The sequence below is a fragment of the Equus quagga genome, unplaced genomic scaffold, assembly GCF_021613505.1.
Source record: "Equus quagga isolate Etosha38 unplaced genomic scaffold, UCLA_HA_Equagga_1.0 73442_RagTag, whole genome shotgun sequence".
NCBI lineage: Eukaryota > Metazoa > Chordata > Mammalia > Perissodactyla > Equidae > Equus > Equus quagga.
This window is the reverse complement of record NW_025802777.1, coordinates 8,388,891-8,416,322: the sequence shown is the minus strand read 5'-3', so window position 1 is coordinate 8,416,322 and position 27,432 is coordinate 8,388,891. Positions and strand designations below refer to the sequence as shown.

The 27,432-nt window shown below is 46.8% G+C and overlaps 1 protein-coding gene across 3 annotated transcripts in view; it reads right to left on the bottom strand.

Annotated features, from left to right (window-relative positions):
* The window catches only part of LOC124234248 (runt-related transcription factor 1), a 240,716-nt gene that overhangs the window by 36,809 nt on the left and 176,475 nt on the right, over positions 1-27,432 (bottom strand). Inside the window, exons 4-5 of one of the 3 annotated variants that reach the window (XM_046651495.1) lie at positions 26,800-26,904; positions 3,064-3,255 (exon numbers count right to left, since the gene is read on the bottom strand). In XM_046651495.1, the coding sequence (XP_046507451.1) occupies positions 3,064-3,255; positions 26,800-26,904 (297 nt within the window). The remainder of the gene's footprint in view (positions 1-3,063; positions 3,256-26,799; positions 26,905-27,432) is intronic. The other 2 variants (XM_046651496.1, XM_046651497.1) reach the window with 2 other exon arrangements.

Here is a 27,432-nt window from a genome sequence, read left to right as displayed (position 1 = left end):
TAAGTGTGGTTCATCTTTTTCGATAAATCAGGAGTCAAATTCTTAAAATTACTTGCTGGGGTTGCCTGAAGCCATCTCTAAGGGGAAGGTGTGATTCGATTCGGCTCCAGCGTCTTGTCTCTCTAGAATCTGCCCTGTTCCATCTTTCAGAAGGACACGTGCCCTTTCTCTTTCCCGTGACTGTAAAAGAATTCTAAAACTCAGCTGTGGAAGTTCTCAGCGATGTCTTGACTCGCATAAATTTGTAGCCATGACAAAATGGCTTTCTGTTCAATTTTAAGACCTGGTCAAATAGGAAGTTGAAATTAACCTCAGCCCTTTTATAGTTAAAACCTCAACAAATAAACAGTGGTTTGGTGGCATGGCACCCTGCTCCTCTCTCCCATCTGTACCCTGTTTCAGATAATTTGAGACGTCTATTTTGAGTGATTCTCAAGCACATCTGATTCTGGATAAATAGAGACATTTTTCTCTATCTGTGATTTCCTACTGACAGACTTAGAGGGAGAGGCATAGGACTTCTGATGAAGTCCTAGCAAGACGGGGTGTATCAGCCTCTCTAAAAACCCATGACCTCTCCGACCCCCCGTTACTGACATTTCCACGATGCTGAAAACATTTACACATCTGTATGGCATCCCTGTGGAACTGCTGTGATTACTTCTGGGATAATTTTCTTACAACTAGTGCTGCCATTTCAAAGAGAGCCATAAACACATGCTGAATTTTTATATAAAGCATCTTCTTAAATATAATATAGAAGTTCCAGAGCTAAGCCGGGAAAATAACCATTTTCCTACCTGTCAAGAGCAAAATGAAGGTTCTGGCTGAAAGAGACTTTACTATTATCCCTGTTAACATCCTCATTTCAAGCAGGAAAAAATCCCGAGGGTCTACTCAAAACATGACTAGGATAAAATAGCCTATTTTTAATTTTAAAAAAAAGGAAAGAAAAAGGAAAAGTAGTTTTACATGAAAATATCCTGGATACTTATTTTTCAAAAGTTGTTCCTACAATTTTACAAGTGAAGTACTGAATAGCAAATCATATTTTAGAAAGAAAACGTCAGCAATATAGCTAACACATTCTTTAGAGGGGCAGTTAAGCCCCAGGGTACTCCAAAAGGGAGCTGTTATTTCTTAGATGCTGCAGAAGTAAAAAGTTTTTAAAAGGAACAAGAAGAGAGTGATGCTCCGTGGTAAAGCTGATACTCTGCTAAGCATATAATATTCCAAAGAGCTAAAGAATGCCCATCCACGATAATGCCTCCACTCGAGAGTTGCTGACTGCTGAGGACAAGAATTTGCCCTCCCCTCTTCTGATTGGTAAAGAGAGCAGATCTGACAAGGAGAGAAATCAGATCTGATTCATTCCTCACCAGAACTGTCCAAAACAAAACTGACTTCATTGTGACAATATTGACTTGCCCCCACATGGTTGAATTTTCTGTTGCCTTTAAAAACGCGTAATATTTTTGGTTCTAACATCAGTAGACAAAGACAGATCTCTTTAACAACTCAATAGTATAAATGTTCAGTGATGCATTGAGAGAATAAGAAAACAGACCTCTTCCCTTGATGTTACAAATGGAGTCCTGGAGATGAGACAAAAATGAATTGAGATGGCCCTAAACACAAGATCAAGGAATCTCCTCGAGAACTTTATTCTATTTAGAAGAAAAGTGTCATTTCACCCCAAGCCCATCTCTCTCACTTAATGGGCCATTTGATCGAATTTACCATACACACTTGCACTTTGGAATTTTTAAAAATCAATATGCGTATTTTGAAGAAGTACTCATGATTATTAAGCACGGGAAACCAACGATTTCATGGGATCTCTTCTTACATACACTTAAGATGAGCCCGTCGATGAGAGGTAGCCCCCAGAAGTGAAGCTTTAGGTTTCTGTTTGTGCACAAAAGGCCCACTCTACTGATAGGCCACTTCATAGCTGTGTGCATAGTATCTTATGGGAAGATTTCTTTGGGAATTTCCACTCAAACAGAAGAACCTCCGCCAGAAACGTAATTGTGAGAGCGTACAGCCTGGATCATCAGGCTCCATGCGAGAGCGTGGGTGTGCCTTTCGAGAATGCCACATGTGCTAACCCCGAGAGAGCTCTTGAGCCGGCAACCCTAAAGAACTTATGACACTTGCACATCCCACAATACCACTCACACGGAGAAAGCACCTGGGGAAGCTAATTTCTGCTGTCCCAGAAGGGCAGGTGGCATATTGCTGGCCACCTGCCCTTCCCCCCAGATGTGTTGCTTATCTTTTCCTTTGAGTTAAACAAGCCTGCTACTTTGAGAAAGGAATCTTACTGTGACCATATCACATACAGCTGTGTCCTGCACGGCATAGAGAAAATGACAGCATTTCGGAAATTTGAAATGGTATCACAGAGCAAATAATCATTGACGTCAGCAGTTTCTACAATGTAAATGAACTATGTGGATTATCTACTTTGGCACCGCGGGTTTTATGCAATTACTGTATTTTACCGTGTTTTTGCAATTGTCAGCTAGCCCCATGGAGGGGGGGAAACCTGCATTCTGTACTGACTGCAAATTTATTTCTTGCAAATAATACCCTTGATGTGAGGGGACCCGGACATTCCTACTCTATCTTTATATTTTCAAAAGAAGGTATATTAGATACAACCTCCACAAATTATCTGAAGACAATAAGAACTTGAAACATGCTGACCTTCACCTTGCTTCGTGTGTGCGTGTGTGTGTGTGTATGTGTGTCTTCAAGCCTAATGGCTAGATAAGAAAATAGCGTAGCCAAAGCTAACTCTTAAAAAATTCAAGATGTTATCTACACGCAGATATATCTCTCCATATCCTCTCTATGTCCTACGCAGCAGAGCTTTTTAATCTGGGGATCTTGTTACAACACAGATCCCACTCGGTAGGTCTGGGGCAGCCGGAGACTGCGTGTGTAACGAACTCCCAGGCTGTGGGTCTGCAGACCACCCTTTGAACACGAGCAGGGCCGCTCTGGGTGGGTTCTGCCTGAGGGTGAGGTGGGAGGCGGGCTCGTCCAGGTACTTACCCTGCATCTGACTCTGAGGCTGAGGGTTAAAGGCAGTGGAGTGGTTCAAGGAGGCCCGAGGGTTGGGTGTGGGGGCTGGGTGGTGTGGGCTGACCCTCATAGCTGTGCGCCGCAGCTGCTCCAGTTCACTGAGCCGCTCGGAAAAGGACAAGCTCCCGGGCTTGGTCTGATCATCTAGTTTCTGACGATGTCCTATTGTGGGGAGGGGGTGGGAAGGGGAGAGGGAGGCAGGGAAGAAGGGAGGGAAGAGATCAGAAAACGTATTGTGGATTTTCTCAAATTTTGGGTTTTCTTGTCTGTCCCCTCCCTCTCCCCTCACCCCCAACATGGATTTGCTGGAGATTTGCACATTTGGCTGGCTCCCAGTGGGAATTCGGGGCTATTGTCCTCACAGCAGGCTGGTGCCCCATTGGTCACACTGGCCACTGGTGCTCCCCCAGTCTGGGCCCTGGCACCCACCCCAACCCTCTGCACCCATCTCCACTGGGCAGATCACAATGGGCACACAGGACCTGGTGACGGTGGTGATGGTGGGAGGGAGAGAGGGTGCATTAATTGTTGGCACTTAGCCAACTGTGGGCTACACTATGGCAGCCAGGAAAGGTGCCCCCCCCCCCGCCCTTCTTCCCCCCACCCCCCCCGACCCCGCCGTGGCATCAGAACAGCCGCTCCTTACTGCAAACCCAACCACTGGCAGGTTTGAGAGGCAGCAAAGTGGGCCCTAGAGCTTAGCGGCAAGCCCCTTCCAACAGGAAATGAGGAGTGGCTGCAAACCCACAGCCCCTGAGGAGGTCCGATTTCCTGTGAAATGCCCAGCCTCAGTAGCCCCTCAGCCCCTCTGGCTCCCCTCTCCCTCTCCTCGAAAGCTTTCCACCAGCGTTCTTTCTTCCCTGAAGCCGACTTCCCCAGGTGCCCCGGCTACAGAGGGAATTGACAGGAAGTGGCAGCCTGGCGTCCCCAGTCCAATATTCCCAGCAGGCAGGCCCACCGGAGCCCCGAGGGGGCTGCCAGCAGATTGGATGGGCTTCCCCAGGAGGCCCAGGAATCCAGGGGTGGGGGGAAGGTGGGCCCCTCACTGTCCACACGGACAGCAAGCGTCCTCCTCCTGCTCCTCTGCAAAAATCACCGTCACCAGGATGCAGACAGCAGAGGCCACTTACAGGGACGGGCCAGGAGGGTTGGGCCTCCTGTTTCCTTCCTCAATCCCCCACAAAATGTCTTTAAACTGGAGCCTCAGGCCCGTCAAGCAGAGCCGAGGGACCGCCACAGGGGCGCCTTTCAAAGAGGATGCTGCCCCGCTCCTTCCTCAGCCTGTGCTGGAATAAAGTCACTGACCAATTTCATAAAATTCTCCTGATTCTCAAGGGGTCTCAGATTGGAGAAGCAGCTGCTCATTGCCACGATCAAGAGCTCTCCAACCTGCCCTGAGCCAGCCCTCAGGGAGCGAGAGGATGCCCTGACCCCACCCGCCCCAGCACGGGGTGAGTGAGGGGGTGGGAGAACGACCTTTCAGCCCAGCTCCCAATCGCTACAATTATAAAATTAAATTTTATAACTCGGATGATGGTTCCAAATCTCCGTGGCTTGCCGTTTCTTCCTGCTGCCAGGCCCCTTGGCACAGCTGACACTGTCTCAAATTCCAGACCAGAAAAAGGACCCACTATACTGCAGTGATTTTATCATGAACAAGACCTGTTTGGCTCCCAAATGAGGAAAAATACTTCAGCATAATATTTGTGTAGTTCAAATGCAACGCTCCCTCTTTTCATGTGTCACCAAGGCAAATCTGGACTCTGATTCAGCCCTGCAGCCCTCAACACTCAACCTGAACACAAACAGCCTGAGTCACGCAGGCCCAGAAACACATGTGAGAGGCCTCTTACCGGCTGAGTATTTTAAGCAGCAGCCTTGTGGGCGAAAGGCCATGGGGCCAGGTCCCGGAACAACCCCTGTCATCCCTTTCCCTCAGAAGTACGAAAATGTCTTTTTCTAGAACATTCTATTTCAGTCAATCATGGAATCATTCCGTCTCTGGATGGAGCTTTCCTGGCCCCCCCCCCCCCCCTTAACTTTGTGACAGATTCTCAATTTCCTGATGATCTGACTGAAAAATCTGAAGTTTCCTTGCAGAAAAACAAACAATTCCAACCCCAAAACCATTCAAAGCATAATAATTCAGCCCTTTCAATGCCTACAGGACCTAACGCCCGGTATTAGGAGTCAAGCAAAGAAGGCAGGAAAAATAATTCTGGAGAGTTCTAGCACCTCCGAAAGAATGCTGGTTGGCGACGTAATGGTACAGAAGCATCCAGCAGGTTTTGTACCCATTTTAAAACTTCACATTCCTTGGGCACCCAGTGGCATTTTTGAAGAACACCGTGTCAAGGACAGTGGGTGATCCAGGGGAATGATGTGTATGAGATCATTCTGAATACATGGCATTTGGAGCTTTGGAGTCTACAGTCAGCCTTTGAAGAAAGGACATGAGTTGTGTCTGCCTCAGCCGCCAAGCTTGGGGACCACATGCCACCAAGAAACCAAACAGAAATAAGTCATCCCAGGTAAGCCACTCCTGTGGCCAGGCACACCATTAGTCCCCTCTCATTGCCCTGTGCTTAAAAAAAAAAAAAAAAAGTTTTACCATGTGAACAATTTCTGTACCAGCTGACACCTGCCAAAATCGCAGTCATTTACAGAGATTAACTGATGACTGTCTGCTTTAGCAGGAATGTTCGGGCATAACTCTCAGAGAAAACAATTCTTCACTCTAAGCTATTTCCTAAGCCCTGAGAGTCCCGGGGCTGAGTTTAATGCCGGAGGAGTGGGGGGAGAGTTCATGCCACACCCTGGCCACGTGTGAGCCGGGTAGTAGGGGAGAGCGCTCGTGCCTGTGCGGAGAATATGTCCCCCGTCCTCACCCGGCGCCGGAGAGCTGTAATACCAAGGCACGGGGCGAGGAAAAGCATTACCATCGTCGAGGTGTGGTTCAGATGCATTTATAAGCTAGATCAGAGGAACACCTAATTCTTCTTTTCTGAAACCATCAGATTTCATGTGCCAAAGAGCAATGTTTTGTGTGAAATATAGAAGCTTCCGATAGAAACTTTCAAGCTGGGGAAAATGAATGCTTTATGTCTCCAATTTCCTGTATCTTTGTGCGATTAAAATGTCAATTTGCCCCCCTGAATTTTAAATACAAGAGTATGGAAAATGTCCAGTATCGAATTCACTTTTCTTCTTTCTTACTGAGTACCAGGCTTCAGATGGCACCAGGGAATTCAAGCCTGGATGAAACCTTGTGGGAGAATCATATGTGTGTTGGCAGCCTCGCTTTTGGAACATGTTGGATTAAGCTGTAAATGTTTACAGGGCGATCCTTAAAATAGTGACCACCACAAGGGCTCCTACCGGGACATCTTACTGAATCTTAAGCAGAATTGAAAAGGATCCTAAATTATGTTTCTCTGTTACCATGTTCCCATTTTTGAAAAAAGTACCTGATTAGACTTTCATTACATATGCAAAACCATAAAAAGCCAAAAGAAAAAAAATGGAATAAAAATAAATTAATCTCATCCATTAAATTTTACTTCTTCATTCTAAAGACACACATCCTGCAGTTTGTGGGATGGAGGCCCATAGGCCTTCCCTAAATGTTATGATATATGTGGTGGATAATGAGACCAGCTCTCAGTTTTCTGCTATAAAAACTAGACTAAGCAGGGAGGTATAGCTCACCGGTAACTGAACTGCCTTTTCCATGAAACCGTCGTTGCTCTGTGGCCGTGAGTAACTGAGATAGCGTAGGTGATCTTCTACCAAGGAAAACGGATAAGGCTAAATTGTCACCTTTTCTTGGAAAATTTCAGCTGGAAAGAATAATTTTCTGGCAGTCAACATGTCAGTCTGTGTTTCTGATATGGGTTTACTAGTTTTCTTGATAGATTCTCAGCAGGAAAATTAGGAAGGTGTCTGCTTGAAGCATTGCCATGACAAGCAGTTGAGAAAAGCTACGTAAAATGATAATACCAAGAAGATATCTATCTATATATGTGTGTGTGTGCCTATATAAATCTACATCTCTTGTCTATATATAACATTGTGATTCTTCTAAAAGCATATATGTATTTCAAAAGATGCTTGCTGGGCCAGCCCCAGTGGCCTAGTGGTTAAGTTCAGTGCACTCTGCTTCAGTGGTCTGGGTTCGGTTCCTCAGCATGGACCTACACTGCTCTGTTAGCGCCCATGCTGTGCTGGTGGCCCACATACTAAAAAATAGAGGAAGATTGGCAACAGATGTTGGCACAGGGAGAATCTTCCTCAGCAAAAAAAAAAAAAAGATGTTTGCCAATCAATCTGATACTAACAACATGTATCTTATATCCATGGATATAAAAACATGGATTTTTCTTTCCTTAATTTGCTACTGCTTTATGCCCGTGGAAAAGAAATTGATGTGTATAGGGAACAGCTCAATTTTCCTGGAATAACACTCTAACCTCTAGGTTCCAGGGTCATTAAAGTCATTAGGACTTTAAAGCAAAGATACTGAAGGTGAATGTGATCTTTCCTTAACACACCTTGCAGATGGTGAAATATACCTTTCTAACTGCAAACCTATCCATCTGCTGGCTAATGTTGGGCGATATTGTCCCAGGTTATATATTGTGCCTATGTTATATATTCAATATATAATGTTATATATGATACATAATATATATTAATATATTCAATATATATCAATATATTCAATATATAATGTTATATATGATACATAATATATATCAATATATTATATATTAGAATGCATATTATATATACATGTTTATACATCTCCAATGTTATATAAACATGGGTAGTCTAACGTTTACCTGTAATCTCTTTCTATATCCTTAAATTAAGAGACGAGCACAAGGTTGGAGAACTTCAAGAAGGGCCAGAGAAATCAGCCTTGTTTTTTTTTCTTTGCTTTCTCCCCACAGCCCCCCAGCACACAGTTGTATATTCTAGTTGTAGGTCCTTCTGGTTGTGCTCTGTGGGATGCTGCCTCAACATGCCTTGATGTGCGGTGCTAGGTCCGCACCCAGCATCCAAACCGGTGAAACCCCAGGCTGCTGAAGTGGAGCACGCGAACTTAACTACTCGGCCACAGGGCTGGCCCCTAAGCCTTGTTTTTTAACCGATGTGTGGGAAATGAAGTTCAGAGAGGTTGTGTCATTCACCTAATCTCACACAGCCAATGAGAGCAAGGGGCCAGGTCTGAAAACACACCCACTCCCTCAAGTGCCCCCACCCCCATGCTCAGTGCACCTAGAAATACCAATTTCTGTGAATCCCAGGTGAATGGAGAAGAAAGGCATACAGGCTTGCCTAGTGGTAGGTCACAGGGACACTAGAGCAATTTACACGCTCTGCTTTCACATCCCACTGCTGTTCCCGGCTTGTACGTACAACAGAAGAGAGCCTGAGCCGTCTTGTGACCTGGGATAGATTGCCACATCTCACCATGAGTAGGCATCACGATCACCCGGACGCTCTGGCATGGTAGGTCTGGGGTGGTGCCTGAGAATTCTCATTTCTCATAAGGTCCAGGTGATGCTGCTGCCGGTCCAGGGAAGACACTGGAGTGTGGGTGTGAGGGGGAGCGACTCCTCCCTACGACTGTGTGCTTTCCACGTGCTTCTAACTCGCCGTGGGCTGGAAATAAAACACCAAACCCGAACTGTGTTTAGACTAAGTGTCCATGGGTACTGAGTGAGGGCCTTGTTTTTGTGATAACTATTTGTGGCCTCTCTCTTAATTTTTTAATTCTTCCACGTATACAGAGCGGCTGAAAACGCCAAAACTCTGCCCCGCAGACAGGCGGTTGTGACTCTCTCTCCCATCCTCACTGACATTCTCTGTGAATCAGTGTCGCAACAACCAGGCTGATGTGCAAGGCGAACCCAGGATTCCCAAGTAGGGAGTAACTTCTGCCCTGCCATCGAAGGAAAGACTTGGGGGAGCAGCAGGAAAGGGCTGTTGTACGGAAACTATTCCGTTCCAGAAAGGCAGCAGTTCAGATCTCTGAGCCCTCACGAGCTTGGGGGGCTAATGCAGATGCTAGAATTCTTCTCTCCCCCAGAGAAACAACATGGCACCGGGAAGGTGTGGCTGCCAGTCTGCAGGTTAAGAACTCTCCATCCTGAAGCTGCTTTTCCACCCACCTTTCCTGTGGACAAGAGCCGGTCTCCTCATCACTCAGCCTCCTTATCTGGAAGCCTGGAATTAAAGGACTAAGATGGATTACTCCGAGGGGCTCTGAGAGCATTCACGGCAATTACCCCGGCAGCCACCGGCTGCTCAACTGGTTCTCGTCGGACGACTCTGCACACGGGCTTTCTTGAACAACTTCACTTGATGTTAGGACTTTCAAAGTTTTCTTTCTGTCTTTTTTCAGGCAGGTACCTGGCCTTTGGGAGCCAGCCCCAAGTCCAACTGTCAAACTGGTCTTCAGAGCTCTCTCTTGAACCCAGATTCCATCCCGCCCGCCCTACCCGTCTGCGTGCTGCTGGTGGGCAGCTCTGCGCCACACATGCTGGGCATTCGCTCTTCCTCTGCCTCCTGCTGTTCCTCAGCGGCCTTCTGGACAGCTAGTAATGACCTTGGCTGTCAGTTTTCACAGACCCTCCACTCTCCCCTCAAACCTTCACTGAGCCCTTCCTGCTACCCACCCAGTGACCGGGACACCGCATTCTGTTTCTGCCCCTTCTCCATTATCACCCAAAGACTGCAGCCAGAGGGAACGGGCCATTAATCTCACCTCACAGCCTGCCAGGAAGTTGTCAGGGGCTGCAGCTGGGAAGAAAGCCGCTCGGCCGAACTTTAATCCAGGGTCTCATTTCCCTGCTTCTCTGACTGCTTAGAAAATAATGATACTTTTTGGTCCCCTGCCCATCCCCTCCCATCAACGGGAAGAGGAATGAAAGTCCGAGATTAACGCTCATCACCCTACCTGTACCGTGTCCCCCGTCCCACCACGGGCCCTGCGCAGGGCTTCTGCTCCCCTGGCCCCTCCAACCTCCTACAGGAGGATGGATCACACCAAGCCAGCACGGAAAAGTCCACCAGGCAACTTTCTTAGGGATCCTACACACATGATGCTTTACCCCAGGGGAATCACCAACAGGGACAGTGGTGCCTTTGGTTGGGAAGAGCTCTGTCCTCTTGCAGGTGGCAACAGGTAAGCAAGTGACCACCGAGTCTGCCTGTGCATGGGGCTTCCCTTCCCTGGGTGTTTTCACACCATGGTCCTGCAGTGGCCCCCCCTACATGGCCTAAAGCACTTATTGTAGAGGTCTGCCTGGCGTTTCGCTTAGCGCACTTTCTAAGGTGAATGCGCCCTACTTGAAACTAGACAGCAGACAGTTCAAATTCCGCACTCTGCTCCAGCCACACTGGTCACTTTACTCTAGCTCCAAATGTCTGCCTCAGGCCCTTTGCACTTGCTGTTTCCTCTGCCCAGAATGCTCTTTCCATAGACACCTGTGGGCCAGATCCTTCCTGTCCCTCAAGTCTTTGCTTAAATTTCATCTTCTCCCTGAGAACTTCCTGAACACCCCATTTTAAGTTGCAAACTGTCCCCTACCTGGCCAATCACTGGTCGTTTCGCTTCAGTTTTCTCCATAGCACTCATTAATATTATGGTCTGTCTGTGCTCACTGGACTGTGAGTGCCAGGAGAGTGGGATTTTGTCTCTTTTCTTCACAGCTGTCTCCTTCACACCTGGCACATAGTAGGCTCACTAAATGTTGACTGAATGGCCACCTGACTGACTGCCCAGCTCTTTCATGATTGGTGCCGTCCAACCATCCTCCATTAGACTGTAGAAAAGTAGAATTCACTTGGGCCAAAGGAAATTTGAGCTAAAGTTTTCAGCTCACATGGAACTGTAGAGAGGGCTCAGAAAAACTATTGGTTGAGGAAAAATAGAACGTACAGTTTCATGGAGAATTATCCATTAGAGGTTAAATCAACTGTAAAACTTGCCTTCTCTATTTTTTTTCTTTCATTTTACTGAAAACTAAAGAAGAATGGATAAAAGGCCCTTGAGCTGAGATGAGTGTTGCCTCCTCACATAAGCAAAGAGCTGCTGCAGCTTCCCTTGTTTTTTTTTTTTTTGTAGTATCTTCACACACACACACACACACACACACACACACACACACACACACACACACACACAGAGTGTGTCTCCCACAGTTGCCCTCAAGACGTGGGCTCAGACACAGTGGCGAAGCTCGCTGGGGCCCAAGCAAGATCAACAACCAACACAGATGTCAGGCCCCGGGCCCACGTGGGGCCTGCTCCCCCTCTGAACCAGACCTCAGAATTCACCGGACAAAAGCGGAAACAAAACTGAGTTCCCTGAGGTTCAAGGCTCACAGTAACAGGCAGCAGAGTTTTAAGCTCGATCCCATGAGCTTTTCGAGACCTGGGCCTCCCTAAAAGCAGGGTAGTCAAAATCTGTAGTCATCGGTCGCCATGGGTTACCCCCTGTTTCTGTCTGGTGACTAAGGAGGTAATTGCAGCTTAGGGCAGAGGATCCGCCCGGTTTCCTTTGCTCTTGACCAGAGGTAGCCCTCTGCGGGGGCGGGGGAGGCGACCTCCATGGAAGGGTGCAGACAGCTCGGCTCACAAGTTCAAGATTCTTTCTCCTCCATCAGCCTGTAATTCCAAGTTCTGTGGACCCTCCCCGAGGGCAGGGACTGCCTTTAGAAGACCCCCCATTAGAGAGTAATTTAAAAGTAACCCAGGAGTGATAACTGCTGGTAAGGTGGATTCATTTACCCCAATAGCTTCCGTCCCGATGATGGGCTCTGAGTGGAAGGTGACCTTGGGAGGGTAAGTGTTGGTGGCAGGTGGGGGCGGTGTCCAGAGCTGAGTATCGACTCAGGAAATGCTGCTTGGAGCATTTGGAACCGGCTGAAGCATTGTGACCTGGCTTTGGAGTTCAGGTCTTCAGCAGAGCTAGCCCAGGCTGGACAGGTAGGGCCTCGGGAAGGGGCAGAAAGATCTCAGAGGTTCGCAGACTCCACCTGCTGCACTGTGGTCCCGGGTATTCCTGTTCCCCACACAGGCCTTCTGACCTCCTGGCACGTCTCCACTCTCCTCTGCCCCGGCACACACCGCACAAAACTAGCCGAGGCCCTGAGCGTGTCCCGACAGGACCGAGGTAAAGTGAGAGCCCTTTCAGGGATGTGCCCTTTATTGGGGGTGCCCCAATAAACGCTGAGTGAATGAAGAAATGAATGAATGAACGAACAGGTACATAAACTCCCTTTCCTGGTCTAAACTCATTCTTGGCTGCGCACCCAGAAGCCTGTAGGATGCTCTCTCCTTGTCCGTACTTCTGGGAAGGGGTAAGAAAATTCCCTGTCATTCCTAAAAGTCTGCCCACTGGCCCTGGGGGCCCCCCCAGCATCAGCGAGGGAAGCATCTGATTCCCATCCTCCTCTCAGGTCACTAATGCCAACTGCACTCTGGGCTGGCCTCACAGAAGCAGGAGACTGAGGGGCCAGCCAAAGTCCTTTAATAGATGGCTGAGCAGGCCCTGGCGGGTAAAGAAGGACAAGGGCACTCTGGCCACTCACAGCTCCCCAGCACTAATTGGTTAGAAAGCCAATAGTGACCAGTAGTTGTTTTGGACAGGCCATTAGCCGTACCTCACACCATCCAGAGAAAAAGCTTTTAGGTTGTTTTGGGAATGATGGCCTCACTCAGGTTCATTTTGATCCACTGTTGTCAACACATAGCTGAGATGAAGCCTGTCGAGGAGGGAGTCCTCCTCCACCAGTTACCGAATGGGCAAGTGGCTGTTTGCCTGGGACTCCCAAAGTGCCACAGCACGGTGATGAACATGCTGGCCCCACTGCTTGCCAGGTGATGTTAGGAGGGAAGATTCTATTTATTCCAAGACACAAGTGCCCCCCTTCACCCTGGTGACCACATCCGAGCCGGTGATGGAGCGAAGGACGAGAAGGCTGTCAATACTTGCCTTGCAAACCCCGGCAACATTCTCCCATCCAAACCCTTTCCAGATCTGAAAGTAACAGACCTTCTCCCTTCTTGGTCCTTCCCTGGGACTCTGCCTCTGGAAGCTGGCTTGCGGGGACCAGCTTCCCAGTTCCACTCTGCTACCGATGCAATGGGAGAACCACCTTTTCAATGCACATTTTGAACTTTCTGTCCTTTCGACTCTGGAAACAGTCGCTCTTCTGTACGAACACTCTGGTGTGTGAAAGCAATATCTGAGCTCAGTGAGAGCCCTCATCAACGGCTGCCGATTATGCTGAGCCTTTTCCCAGCCCGAGGGAGGCCCCCACCCCACGCGCTTCCCTGTCTCTTCCCCACCCTCAACATTTTTTTTTAACCACTTCTGCTTCCTTCATTTTCTCTGCAGCTGCTGCAGAGAGATATAGTAAAGCTACTGTATAGGATTTTGAAAGCAAGACCTCTGAGAGCTTTCCAAACTCCATACAAGCCGGTTATTCTCTGGCTTGTTTTCTTTGGCTTCAGGTTAGTAACACAGAATGAGTCAAACAGTATTAACTTTCAATAGGGAAGTGGTGTGGTCAACCGAAGCTGTTTGTGGCTAGATTGTGAAGATAGGTAGGGCAGGTAATGAAGAACAGCCCATAATACTGCGAGGAGGCAAAGGAGGGAGGCAGCCTCGCTCAGAAACATCCAATAATTAAGTCAGCAGGACTCAAACCATCTTTTTGCGTTGGCTGAGGAATTAACACTGAGGTCTCTGACCGGCCAGCTTCAGGAAGCTGGCCATGTTGGGGCTCTGTGGCTGGCACAATTGAGCACTTTGTGGGTATAAAGATGTCTTTTTTTTTTTTTTTTAATGATGCCAAAGCCATGGGAAATCTAGTTAGGATGATTTCCCCTACTACAGCATGCCACTCTGGAGTGGATCTTTATCCCTTTCTTTCCCCAGCTTGGGGAGTGAGTAGATGCCCCTCCCCCCCCCCCTCTGCCTCCACCCGGCCCTCCTCCATCTTCCCAGTCCCGGATCTCTGTCCCCCCAGGATGGCAGCCTGGCCACAGGGCCCCCGCTCTCCTTCTCCTGGTTAGAAGATGATGCATTGAAAGTGCAATTGCTCCTACAGACATCGAATCGTACTTTTAGATGCTGATAAGGATGTTAAAATCATCAAATCCTCTCTCTCTTTCTCATTCTGCAGATGAAGAAACTGAGGCTCTGAGTGGGGATGTGGGCTGGCGAGCTTCGCCGAGCCAGCCAGGGCCAGAACCTAGGCTCCCAGGCCAGCGGCCTTTCCACTAGGCCGGCCTCTCCCTTGCCCAGGGCTCAAGATTCCTTTCACAGTTCAACAGAGCAGCTCCCGAGAAGAGCTCAGCCCTCAAGACTCAGATTTCAGCAGTTTTCAGTTCTTTCTCCCCGCACTCGGCTACCTATTTATTTTGAGACTGGCTGAATCACCCAAGGAATAGAACGAGTTTCTCCCAACCTGCTCCTGGCAGCTTGTCAGCCAGCGAACAGGACAGCAAGCCGGAGCCTTGAAACATTCTCACCGGAGCAGCTGCAGTTTGACTCGTCCTGGGAAACTGGCATGAAGGCTCAGAGTGTAACGTTTCACCTCCCTGAAACCCAATCCAGAAATCTCTGGCGAGCAAGCATATATAAAAAGCCACGGACGAAAAAAAAAGGGATAAGAACTCAGCAAGTTGCACTACGACCTTACGGGCTTTGAAACGCTTCCCCAGACTTTCATTGAAAGAAAATATAGGATAATAGAATCGTACAGGAACAACTGTATTTGGTGTTGGAAAAGAAATATATATGAAAAGAAAACTCAGCTCTCTTAACTGTCAAGATTGCTTATTTTTGTTTCCAGTATTTTTAAAAGGTATATAGTACTAAGCAAAGAAAATATTAAGATATTCTAAAGGCAACAGCTAAAATTCCAAAAGTATGTATTCATAGTGGGGGTTGATTTAAATGTCTATTTTTTCTCTACAATTTCCTTCTCATCAATCCTGACACGATGAGATGAAATCCACCTTCAAGAAACCAGTAATTATTTTATTTAAGATCCCTAAGATTTTTGCATAATACAATAATAATAATAATAATAATAAAATTTTCTATTATTTTTCTATATAATTATATATCTATATTTCTGTTATCTGATTAACGGACTGTTAACAAAGCACCTTGATATATATTATCGCAATTCACCCCAAACAACCCTATGCAGTAGACAGAGCTCATATGATTATTCCCATCTTATAGATGACCCAGTGGAAGCTTCTAGATGCTAACAGGCTTGGCGGATCACACAGCAGCGGGGGTGCTAACATTCGGTTAAGAAACAGCTATATTTTGATAAAATCTTTGTTTGGAAAAAGACCACTCTTTCCAAGGAAGCAGAGCCATATGGTTAACACAGTTTTGCTTCAATGAGGAATAAGTTGTTGAAATAGGTTCAGTGATTCAGTATTTGGAGTTAATAATAGGTAGGGTGAAAGGAAAAAGAGAAAAAAGCCCATATTGTATTGTATCCTGAGGACCTAACCTGCCAGGCATTTTTTTTTTTTTTTAAGTAACTTGGCAATGGCAAATATTTGAACTCACTTGGGCAGAAGTCCAGCTGTTTCCCCTGGTAAGGGCTGTGGTATGAGGGCAGGGGACCTAACTGTCCAGGGCACGTGCTTTAATAATAACAGCTGATATTTACGGAGCACCTCTGTGCGGGGCACCATGCTGTCCTCACAGGTGTTGCTTCATTCAATCTGCATGAGAATCCCCCAAGACAGGGATGTCATCTTCTTGGTCTGACACCTGAGGATGCTGAGTGTGGGGAGGCCAATCTGCTCAGGGAGGACAGGCCAGGTTGAATCAGGCAGCCAGCTCTGGAGCCTGGGCGGCCACCCACAATTCCAGTCTGCCCTCAGGCTGTCTCCTCGAATCCTCCCATCCCCTAGCACAGCAGGAGTCACCAGGCCCATTCTACAGATGGGGAAACTGACACTCAGCTAGTAAGTAGCAGGGATCACACTGGAGCCCAAGGTGGTCTGGCTGCAAACTCCTCTCCCTCCTTCAGGCTCAGAGCGCTCTGCTTCATTTCAGGAACTCAGAGCTATGCCCTGGTCACTGCAATGTCAGAGACGAACGAAAGGATGGGACCATGCGTATTTCTCCTTAGCTCCAACAGGAGTAAATTGGAAGTATGATAAAACCACTTAAAAGGTAAGTAAAAATAAGGCGATACCAGGACCAGATCCAAAAAGGACCACAAATGTGCATAGCACTTAAGAACTTACTTATTTCAAATGTTTACTTTTTATCTCAAATGACCAGAAGGCTGAACAAAAACAAAAATCAAATCAAACAAACGGAATCTCAAATGTGCAGCATTTCAGAATATGAAAGTGCAATGGAAGATTTTGATAACAGTCGTAAGTTGTAGTCAATACTTGCTTTAACGGGACCTGAGTATACGGAAATCGTGGAAGTACCCAACTAATGTATTGCCATTAACTTGCTTAATAGGGGTCTAGGGAGTTGGCAGATTAATTCGATTGTGTTGCTTTAAAAAAAAGGCACATAGAAAAGAACTTTGGGTGCCTAAATGTTTTTTATCTTGGCTTTCATCCGTAAATGTAAAAAGCCAGAATATTTGGCTATTGGCTCTAGCGAATTTTCCCAGAGACACTGCATAACTTACTTGCACATAGAACTTGATAAAAAACATACCACATGTAAGTCATACTATGAAAAAAGGTATTTCGCATCCAACCAAACGTCAGTGAGTTGTGATGTCTCATAATACAGCTGTAATAGATTACACCTAATTTATTCCTTTTTTATTGTTTTTGGTGAGGAAGATTGGCCCTGAGCTAACATCTGTTGCCAATCTTCCTCTTTTTGCTTGAGGAACATTGTCGCTGAGCTAACATCTGTGCCAGTCTCCCTCTATTTTGTATGTGGGATGCCACCACAGCATGGCTTGATGAGTGGGATCCGAATCTGTGAACCCCAGGCCACAGAAGACAGAGTGTGCAAATTTAACCACTACACCACCAGGCCAGCCCAAATTTACCCCTTCTTTATCGTCAACTTTTCATAGGAAAGGAGCAAACTATTAAAGCAAATTGTTTATAAAGAAAAAGGACCTGAAAAGAATGGGAAAGCACAGAAATTGCAAGTTGGCTCAAATGAAAAACACAGATCTAATGTGAGGGGGTAGCTTTTACTTAACTTATTTAAGCTGAACTGGGGTTTTTTTGGTTTTTTTGGTCGTGGTGGAGTTCTGTGAGACCCACTGGATCCAATTCCGACTAAAGCCTTTCTTAGCTACCTGGTTTACAGGAAAAACCTCAAGTCTTTGAGAAAAAGAGAGGTTTTTTGTTGTTGTTTCCAAAATGATAAATGGAAAGTGGCTAGGGTATGAAAAAATTGCTAAATCCACTCAGAAGCTGAGAAGTCAGCATGCCATACTGCACTGCAGCACTGCCCTGTGCCAACCGCAACCCACCGCAAGCTGCAGGTCCACCCAGCTGTGGGAGATGCGCGCGCAGCGCTGGACCACCTGTTCCAGCAGCATGAACGGTAACCAACGGCGCGGCTTAGGCACTTGCCACGATGCACTAGATAGCTTACAGAGACCTCAGCTGAGCTGCCCCCCAACCTTCCCACGTGAGGGGCTGCTCCATCAGGCCACAAGGTTCACGGGCAGCAAAGCAAGGCGCTGCACCACGCGTGCACAGAGGGTCTCCGGCGCTGTACGCAAGGGCACCATGTCACCGAAATGTGCCGCTGAATGTCCTTCGTGGGAAATGAAGAAAAGCCCCGCCAAACAGATACCGACAAAAATCCAAAAACTCGGAACACGTCTAGAAAGACAACTTGGTGTAGGAAACTCAGAGGGTGGCTGAGCCTGTTTTCCATGCCTGCAAAGCTTGGCTGTGGCTGGCCGGCGCAGGCACCCTGGGGAGGGGAGCTGCGTTCCTCTGATGCAAGAATCCGGACCCCCAGAGACTCCGGGACGTTTCATGACAGTTTTCTAGAACAGTGGAAGAGCCTCTCCTACAGCCGTGTCATCCATACGTTGGAAAAGACCCACGTGTTAGATCTCGGGTACCAACTTTCCACGTTTCTCAGACAGGATATCCACCCTGAGGTTTTCACGAAGTGCAACTTGTGGGGGCAAGGCCATTTGGCCCAGGAGGGACTTAGGAACAGTGCCCAGAGTGTCTCAAGGGTTTGTAAAAATGCCAGAAAGGAAATTTTACTGGGTCTAAATACAAAACGAATACTGAAAAAAAAGAAAAAAAAAATCAAAATTTATAAATGTTTAATTAAATGTCTAAAAAAATGCAACATCATGGCAACTTCATGAATTTTTAAACTTAGGGTTCACAAATCTTTTTTTGTTTAGATTTTTCTCATAGGCAAAGGATTCCGGGACCAAATGCAAACCATTGCTACATCTTCCGAACACTTACTGCACACCCGCTGTGGTTCTAAACGTTCGGGGGCTGTGGCATTCAGCCTCCCAGCCTGGGGCGTGAGTAAGGCCACTCCCCTTGCTTTATGGCGGCTCAGCCAGCTCCCCCAGTTACAGTCACCCACACAGTTAGGATCTCAAATGGGGATCTCAAGTCCTCAATGTAATCACATGTTGAGGGCAGAGAAATCAGGGCGTCAGGAAATTAAATGAGTTCCCACAGCCAGATAACTCAAAAACAAACTATAAAAGCCCTTTCAAAAATTCCTATCAAAAAATGACATGTAGCCTAGGATCGGGGTGCACGTGGACATGTCTGGTGAGATGAGGATGGCGTCCCCCAGGGAAGGAGGCTTGCGAGTCTGGGCCTCTAAGGGCGCCCATTTGTTGGGAACCTCCGGCTCCATTTTCAGGACAATAGTTTGTTATCCTTTCCGAGTGGGAACTAATTTAGAGATTATCTCGTCCCAGTGCCTGGTTGGACAGAAGAGGAAAGTGAGGACGAAAGTACTTAAGATAATTGCTCCAGGTCACACCCACTGGCCTGGTGGCGCCAGTGTGAAACTCAGGTCCCCCAGTTCAGGATCCAGAAACCTATTTACATGTTTTAAGATTAAGAAACCCCGGAAGCCTAAATGCGGACAGGATTTTTTTTTCTTCCTTTTAGCACTTCATCTACTAAATCCTAACAAGGGCTGTGATATATTAGCTCAGATCTCGACCTCCCTGGCATTCAGAATAGTGATACCGGTTTGCAGTGGTCCAGATGGAGAGCGATAGTCAAGGTGATGGTCTAAGTTTCTGTCCGTGTTTCTTCTCTCCCTCCTGCCTCCTCCATCAGCCTGAGAAGGTGCCTAGATCTTTTCTTTGGGTTCTCACTGGTAACTTTTTTTTTTTCTTAAAGATTGGCACCTGAGCTAACATCTGTTGCCAATCATTTTGTTTTTTAAAGATGGCACCTGAGCTAACAACTTGCCAATCTCTCTCTTTTTTTTTTTTTTGGCTTTTTCTCCCCAAATCCCCCCCCGTAAATAGCTGTATACTTTTAGTTGTGGGTCCTTCTAGTTGTGGCATGTGGGATGCTGCCTCAACATGGACTGATGAGTGGTACCATGTCCACGCCCAGGATCTGAACCAGTGAAACCCTGGGCCGTTGAAGCGGAGCACGCGAATTTCACCACTCAGCCACGGGGCCGGCCCTCACTGGTACCTTAAGGGAACTTTTTCTTCCTTTCTACAGCTATACAAATGCCATCTAAAAAATCTTAGTGACTTCCATATAAAATAGGGCTAGTTACCAAGAGGTCACAGGCCTACGTGGGTCTCAGCGAGCTGATGAGGTGGGTTATCGCTGCTCCTGGGGGAAGAAACACACTACCTCTTACATTCCTGTTCATCCAAGGAACCCTTTGGACCTTGGTCCCAATTAAGTCCGCTGAAAACTCGACGGTCAGGGAAGTCTTTATACGTATAAAATTCTTCTCTGGCTAGTTGGATACTACTAAAGATAATAAACAGAGATTCTAAAATGCATTGGAAACATTCAGGCAGGATTATTATTAATGCTTTAAAAACTGCTTTTCCTAAGCCTTCATGTGGTTGGGGAGCTGAGCACAATGGGAATAACAGCACCAGGGGGAGTCAGCCCAGAATGCCCGTCTTAACACAGCACTGTCTTTCCCAATGGGGAGGAGGAATAGAAGTAAGCAGAACATTCTCTCCTGTTGACTCTCTATCTCCTACTTTATAATCAGATGGGAGGAAAGAAAGAACGATTTCCTTTTTCTTTTATGGATCAGGATTTCATCCAGAAAGAACTAAAAGTCCATGTCACCCTTCATCCCCTGGAAGATACGCTTGAGCAATTCCCAGCGAACAGTGGGTTGTGGATGGATACTTACAATCCTGAGGTCACAGATCTAGAAAACCAGCCGGCATTCCACTAACCAGTCAGGGGCAACGAATGACACAAATTTTCATCCTCTAAGAAGGCTGCACACTGTGCACACGAACCTTCTAGGAAGCTCTTTGCCAAAGCGCGGGGGCTGGCCTTGGGCTGTTCACCTGGTGGCTGTTTTTGTCACATTACACATCTTTCCTGCCAACACTGGAGAGAGAGGTGTACGTTGGGCACCATCCCTGCTTCATGTCCCCATTGACGGCAGGCCCCCAGGCAGACCCTGGTGACAGACACGCACCAACTCTCGGCATGTGTGACAGCCGGGCTGTGTATTGGGTCATGTCCCCTGTCCCCCAGGGCATGACTCACTGTAGTCCTGGAAACACTGATTCCCTCCTGTCAGTGCAAAAATGACGACTGCCAAGGCTACGTACGAGGTTCTGCTTTCTCGAAGAAAACTGTATGTGAACCAGAATTGTACTGATAAACTCTCCTAATAAAAAAATTTCTGAAACAGAAATTTGAATACACAGAAGCCCAAGTGGCAGTTGGTGTGGTTCTTAAAAACAGACGTTGGCGTCTGTGGACTGCGGTGTCTGGACTGTTTCGTTTCCGTTCTGGCTTATTAATGGTGTCACCTTGGGCAGGGGACTTTATTTCTCTCTGCTTCAATTTTCTTATCTGTTCTTGCGAAGATTTTATCAATTAATATATGCGAAACACTTTGAACAGTGTTGGGAAAAACACTGAGCACAATCTAAGTGTTAGCTATTATTCTTGTTAGGTGTTTTTATTATTAAAATAAAAGATCATTTTTAAAAAGACCTGTACATTACTCAACCATAAGAGCAATCTGTAAACATTTCTGCTCATCCCACGCTTTTCTGGATAAACTTCGTTTCAAATATTTCTAGGTCCATTCTCACCATAGTTTCCAGGTACATTTCACGCATTCCTCTTTTTCACTTGAAACATACTCTCCATCTACAAAGATCGTATTTCTTCTCTGTATATATACATTATAGGTTTGCTAGTTTCATTCGAAATCATAGACGAAAGTTATATTCATGTGACACAATCTCAACGAAATCGTTAACAAAGCAATTGAGTGATGGGGAGTTAGTCAGGTTCTTCTTAACTATGACTCCCTATAAAAAAAGGTTAGTTGGCAAGAAGGCTCATGCCCCCGAAAGTAGCGTATTCTCAGGTTTTTAAGTAACGGCTCCACTTGGCTATCCGTTACTGTGGATCTCAACAGCTCAGCCACAAGACAGTTACAGCGAAGAACTCCTTTAACCCAAGGGCAGAAGTTCTCCCAGAAATGGCCAATATTTCTTCTATTAACCTTTTCAATTTTTAATTAGGTTACTCAGTGTTCCAGATGTAACAGACACCTAGCCAGACAGGTGATGGCTCCTGACATCAGAATGACTGTCCAAGCCACACCACGGAGATGCCCCTCTCTGCCCGCCACCCCTGCCATTGAGTCAGCTAGCGTCCCGAGTGCAGGCTCTCCTCAGCAGAACACCTTCCTCCGCGGCACCGAGCTAATTCACCCATTCAAATTATTTAGTGAAATACCTGCAGAGAATATGCTTTGCTAGCCAATATTATGTTACAGACACCTGGGCTAAATTACAGACACATGGGCTGAGAGCTGGAGTTTGTCATTAGATGCCCTGAAATATATAAAAAAAAAACAAACATAAAAACAACTCTCAAATATCCATGTCTTAAAAAATCCTTTTACTTTATCTTTCATGCTTCGAGAGAAGACTATCTTTCATTCTGTTAAACAAGCCACTAAGTGTTCTAGTTATGAACTGAGCCCAGATCCCTCACTGCAGCTTGCAAGAACCGATCCCAGCAGAGAACACCTTCTGACGGTGCTCTTTCTCTATAATAAATTTAATTTGTCAACAATTAATAATTTCTCCATTGGTCTGAGAGGTGAAAAAAAAAATTCCACGAAATGTGGGAAGAATGAGTTTTGACTCTTGGACTGGCGGGTCAGTTACGGTAACGATCTGAAATGAAAGACATTTTCAATTCTCTTTGGAGCACACTTTCACTTTTTGCTACAACTTCACCACTGAAACCTAGGAAAGTGGGGCGGGAAACATCAACTTATCCCATTGGCCTGGCCAACAGACGGCTGTGGCACGTTCTTTAATTCTTAGTCTTTGTCTTAATTCCCTGAGTGGCAGGTTGAATGAGATAAACTTTCTTTCTGGTTTTCTGCATGAATGCCTCAAGCTGAAGACTCCGTTCCTGCAATGAGGCACTGCCATTTGCTCTTTCTAGACAATCTGAGAGCCCGGACGAATGTGAGGAGTCATATAAGCCAACACTTCATTTCAAACACGAGGATGCTGAGGCCAGGTCAGCAAGTTTAGAATAGACGATGTACAGATGGTGTGGTATGGATGGAGAGGTGCGTGGACAGATGGACAAGAGGATTCAAGGAGACAGGATTAGGTACCAGGGGCTCCTCATTCTACTTCTGGCTTCCTTCTCAATCTAGGCAAATCATTTCCTTTCTCTGGGCTGCTTTCCCTTATCTATGAGGCGATTAGGCCTGAAGGCTCTCTCAGGTTCCTTCTAGGTCTCACAGTGCTTGATTTCATGAAACAATAGAATTTCTCGAAACTATTTGACTTGGTGATGCCAGGGCCATTTTGCCAGAATCGCCCACAATTCATTGCACCATAATGATAGAAGGGACTGGGAGGTCTTCGTAATCCAGAGATCTGGCACTATCTGGGAGTCCTGACTTACACGCAATGGCTTCTCTTAACATTACATTAGAACATGGCTGTGAATATTTACCATAGTCAAGACAGGGACATAACCTAAGTGTCCGCTGATGGATGAATGGATAAAGAAAATGTGGTAAAGACATACAATGGAATAGTATTCAGCCTACACAAGGAAAGAAATTCTGCCATTTGAAACAACATGGATGAACCTTGAGGGCATTAAGCTAAGTGAACTAAGTCAGACAGAGAAAGACAAATACTGTATAATCTCCCTTATAAGTGGAATTAAAGAAACCCGAACTCATAGAAACAGAGAGTAGACGGGTGGTTGCCAGGGCAGGGGGTGGGGGTGGAGTGGGAGGATGGGAAAATGGGTGAAGGTTGTTGACGGGTACAAGCTTCCAGCCCTAAGATGACTAAGTCCTGGGGATGTCCTGTACAGCAGGGTGACTACCCATGCTGAGCACACAATACTGCATTGTCTATTTGGAGGTTGCTAAGAGAGTAGATCTTCAAAGTTCTCAACTCGCACACACACGCACACATACACACTATAACAACTGTAACCTTATTCTGGCAATCATTTCGCAATATATTCATAGGTCAAATCACCACGTTTTCAACCTTAAACTTACACAAAGCTATATGCCAATCATATCTCAGTAAAGCTGGGGGAAAAAAGTTCTGTTAACTTTCTCCAAAAAAGAAAAGAAAGTGTGAGCGGAGCTTCATCAAAAAGTAGTTCCTACCTTGAATCAAAATGTTCAAATAATGCGGAAGACAGCAAACTGAAATTAGCGCGATGGCTCACCCTTGCTTCCCAGGGGAACAGAAAAGTCAGCATTTCTCAAGTCTCTCGGGGAGTCTGTATGCATGTGACTTTTTGTCTAGAAACCCCTTGTGAAACGTGAGACTCTCTACCTGGGGCTGTAACACACCCCTTTATATCATACTTATTACCTCTCATTTAATTTTCCCCTAGACCCCAAATGAATTCCATTTGGCAGGAAAGACTCCATAAAAATGGATGCCGCTTTGACGCAAATCCCTCCTGTCTGTTCGAAGAGCCCTTCTCAATAATGACTGTTTTCTTAAGTTATAAAACAGCAGGAAACAGAGTAAACTGTATATACAGACAGGCCATTACAATCGCATATTTTTCCCCTCTGACTGCCAATTCTTAAAAGTCAGAGCGGCCACCATTTGTTTTCTGAAGCTCGACCACTTCGTCAGTTCTTTGAATGTTACAGGAAACACTGGCAGCAGGGCACAAACCACGCTTTTTCACGCATGAGAGAATAATAGCAGCAGAGGTGCATCAACGGGTCACCTGGCTTAAGCTGCTTCCTCCAGGCAGGTCAGCATTTGAACTGTCTAAGACTTGGCTGTTGCTTCTGTTTTATTTTATTTTTTAATTTATTTTCTTTTATTTTTTTCGAGGAAGATTAACCCTGAGCTAACATCTGCCAATCCTCCTCTTTTTGCTGAGGAAGACTGGCCGTGAGCTCACATCCGTGCCCATCTTCCTCTACTTTATATGTGGGAGGCCTGCCACAGCATGGCTTGCCGCGCCATGTCCGCACCGGGGATCCGAACCGGCGAACCCTGGGCCGCCGAAGCTGAATGTGCGCACTTAACCACTGTGCCACCAGGCCGGCCCCTGTTGCTTCTGTTTTTGAAGCTAGAGATTCCACCCACCAGCGAGTCTTTCTCGAAGTTTACCCTTGAAGTCAATTTCCTTACACCTCATAATTGCTGCCCCCAACCCCACATCATGCTATAATCTAAGCGTGCTTCCTCTTTGGTCCGCTGTGGAGAGCCAAGGCCCCTGCTTGGCATCTCTGTTATGCTTCATACAGGTCACTATTGGTCTTTGGTTAGTCATTTCTACTTTGGAAACCTACGAAGTTGGGTTTGGTTCGAACTGTGAGGTCCTATGCCTGTGGCCTGCTTTTCATACAGCCATTAGAATCAGAGGATGCTACCAAGTCCCAGAGTTTCCCGAGTCTGGGCGTGGCCAGAAAGTCTCCACGGGTTTAAGAGAAAAAGCTGAGAAGGGGAGAATGAGGTCAGAGACAACGGGAGTCCCGGAGCAGGCAAATGGCACCAAGGGGATGGAACACGAATGGAACACTGTGTCCTGCGGGGCTGTCCCCAGTGGGCGTGGTGGCCCAGCCCACTCTGGGCATCGGGAAAGCTGAGGCAGCCCCTGAGATGGTGCTAGCAGGTGATCGAGATGCTCTAAGGCTGTGGCCAGGACTGCAGGAAAGACTGCCACCAGCTTCAGTGGTCACAGGACTGCCTGTAGAGAGCCACACCCCAGGGGCAACCTTCGAGCGTCCATTGGCACCCGCACGATGAGAGGGTCCTCTGCAGGCCTGGCCCCAGCGAGTAGCAGCCAGAGATGCAGGCTGGAAGGCTGTGCTGGGGACCGCTAACATTTCCTGAATTCATTCTCTGCGCCAGGCATGCAGCCTTGTCTCATTCAATCTTATAAAGAAGCTCTCATTATTATGCTCATTTTGCAGATGAGGAAACCGAGGTTCAGAGAGGCTCGTAACTTGCTAAAGGCTCGAGAGCACCTGAACCGGAACTCCACTTGTTTACCCTCAGGACCCAAATCCTTAACCACTCCGCTTTGCGACCTGACTTCCCTTCATCTCAACTTCTGGGCAGAGGAGGAAGCTCTGTTTTTGAATCTCTCTCCCTCTGTGAAGAGAGAATAGGCATTTTCTGTGGGGGACCTGACACTATTTCGAGGCCTGCGGATGCCGGGCAGGGGCTGCAGTCAGCTCCACAGATCTGGAACTGGAACCGAGCCTCCGCCCCGGGTGGAGGGTGTGGTTCTGGAAAAGAGTGCGACTCTTGTGTTTACTCAAAGATAGTCATTAAGTCACCGTGAAGACATCTTTCTGCAGACTAAACAACCCTACTCCTTTTTTAAAAAGCTTTCCTCACAGGAGTTATTTTTTTGGTACCATCTTTCTATATTTACTGGCTTTTCCCTGGGCACTCTTCCACCCTCCCAGTCTCTATTTTAAACAATCCTGCAATAAGATTTTGATCTATGCCACAGAAAGAAAAGGCTCATTTTCATCTCCAGTCTTAACAAATGAATAAAAGGCCAGCATGGATGGTAATCAGTCCCTTGTGGTCCACTCTGACCCTCAGGCTTTTTTTGGCCACCCCTGTGTCTGGCCAATCTTCTATTCACTGTTTGTTTCCCATTTTCTTGAACCTCATTGTGTATTTGAGGGACTAGTCTTTAGTCCCATGGAGCCCCAAAATGGTTCCAACATACACTTGAGCCAGCTTAATTTCCTTTTGCCCTCTAAGAGGATGCTTCAAAAAGAGCCAGGTGCTCAGAGACAACCTTTGAGGAGTGAGAGTGTCAACAATAAAATTCTCTCTCCCTACAGGGACATGACGTCCCCCTCTGGCAGGGGTTTTAGCCACTTTTGGGTGATGTCAGTCAAACCCAAGGATTCTGAGACACCGTCCCTGGTGCCTGAGTGGACCAGCCCGGAAGGTGTGCCAGCCCTGGGGGGGGCCCACTTACTTCGAGGTTCTCGGGGTCCATCCACCGTGATTTTGATGGCTCTCTGGTAAGTGGCAACTTGCGGTGGGTTTGTGAAGACAGTGATGGTCAGAGTGAAGCTCTTTCCTGTCGGGACACAAAAGAGAACACGGGAGAATGAGGTGGCGGCCTGCGCGTGCCTGCTCTGTAATTGACCAGGAGTTTGTGCCTTCCAGCACTCGAACTGGAAAGGAGGCAGAACTTCAGCACAGGTGATGGGCTTTTCCAATATTCCCTTGAGTTTGACTTTGCTTAAATTCTGGAATGCACACCCACGGCGTCTGTGTAGACCTCACACTTCACATAGTTACATGGCTTTCCTTTAAGCGTCAGTAAACGACACGGGATCAAGAGAGATTCGAATTAGCTTTCTTTGAAGTCAAGACCTCAGGGGACATAGGATCAGACGGGCAGCTAGCCCACTCCTCCCCCCACCACTGTGCCCCCTTTTTATAAACTCAGGGCAAAAAGGAGTCAAAGAAAGCACAGCCATCTTTCCGGGCTAACGTCGTTTGCCTCCAAGGATTAGGAAAGAGAGAATTCCTAAGTTTGAGGGTAAGCTAAATTAAAATTATTCTCCCCGCATTTCAAAAATACTAATTGCCAACTGATTTT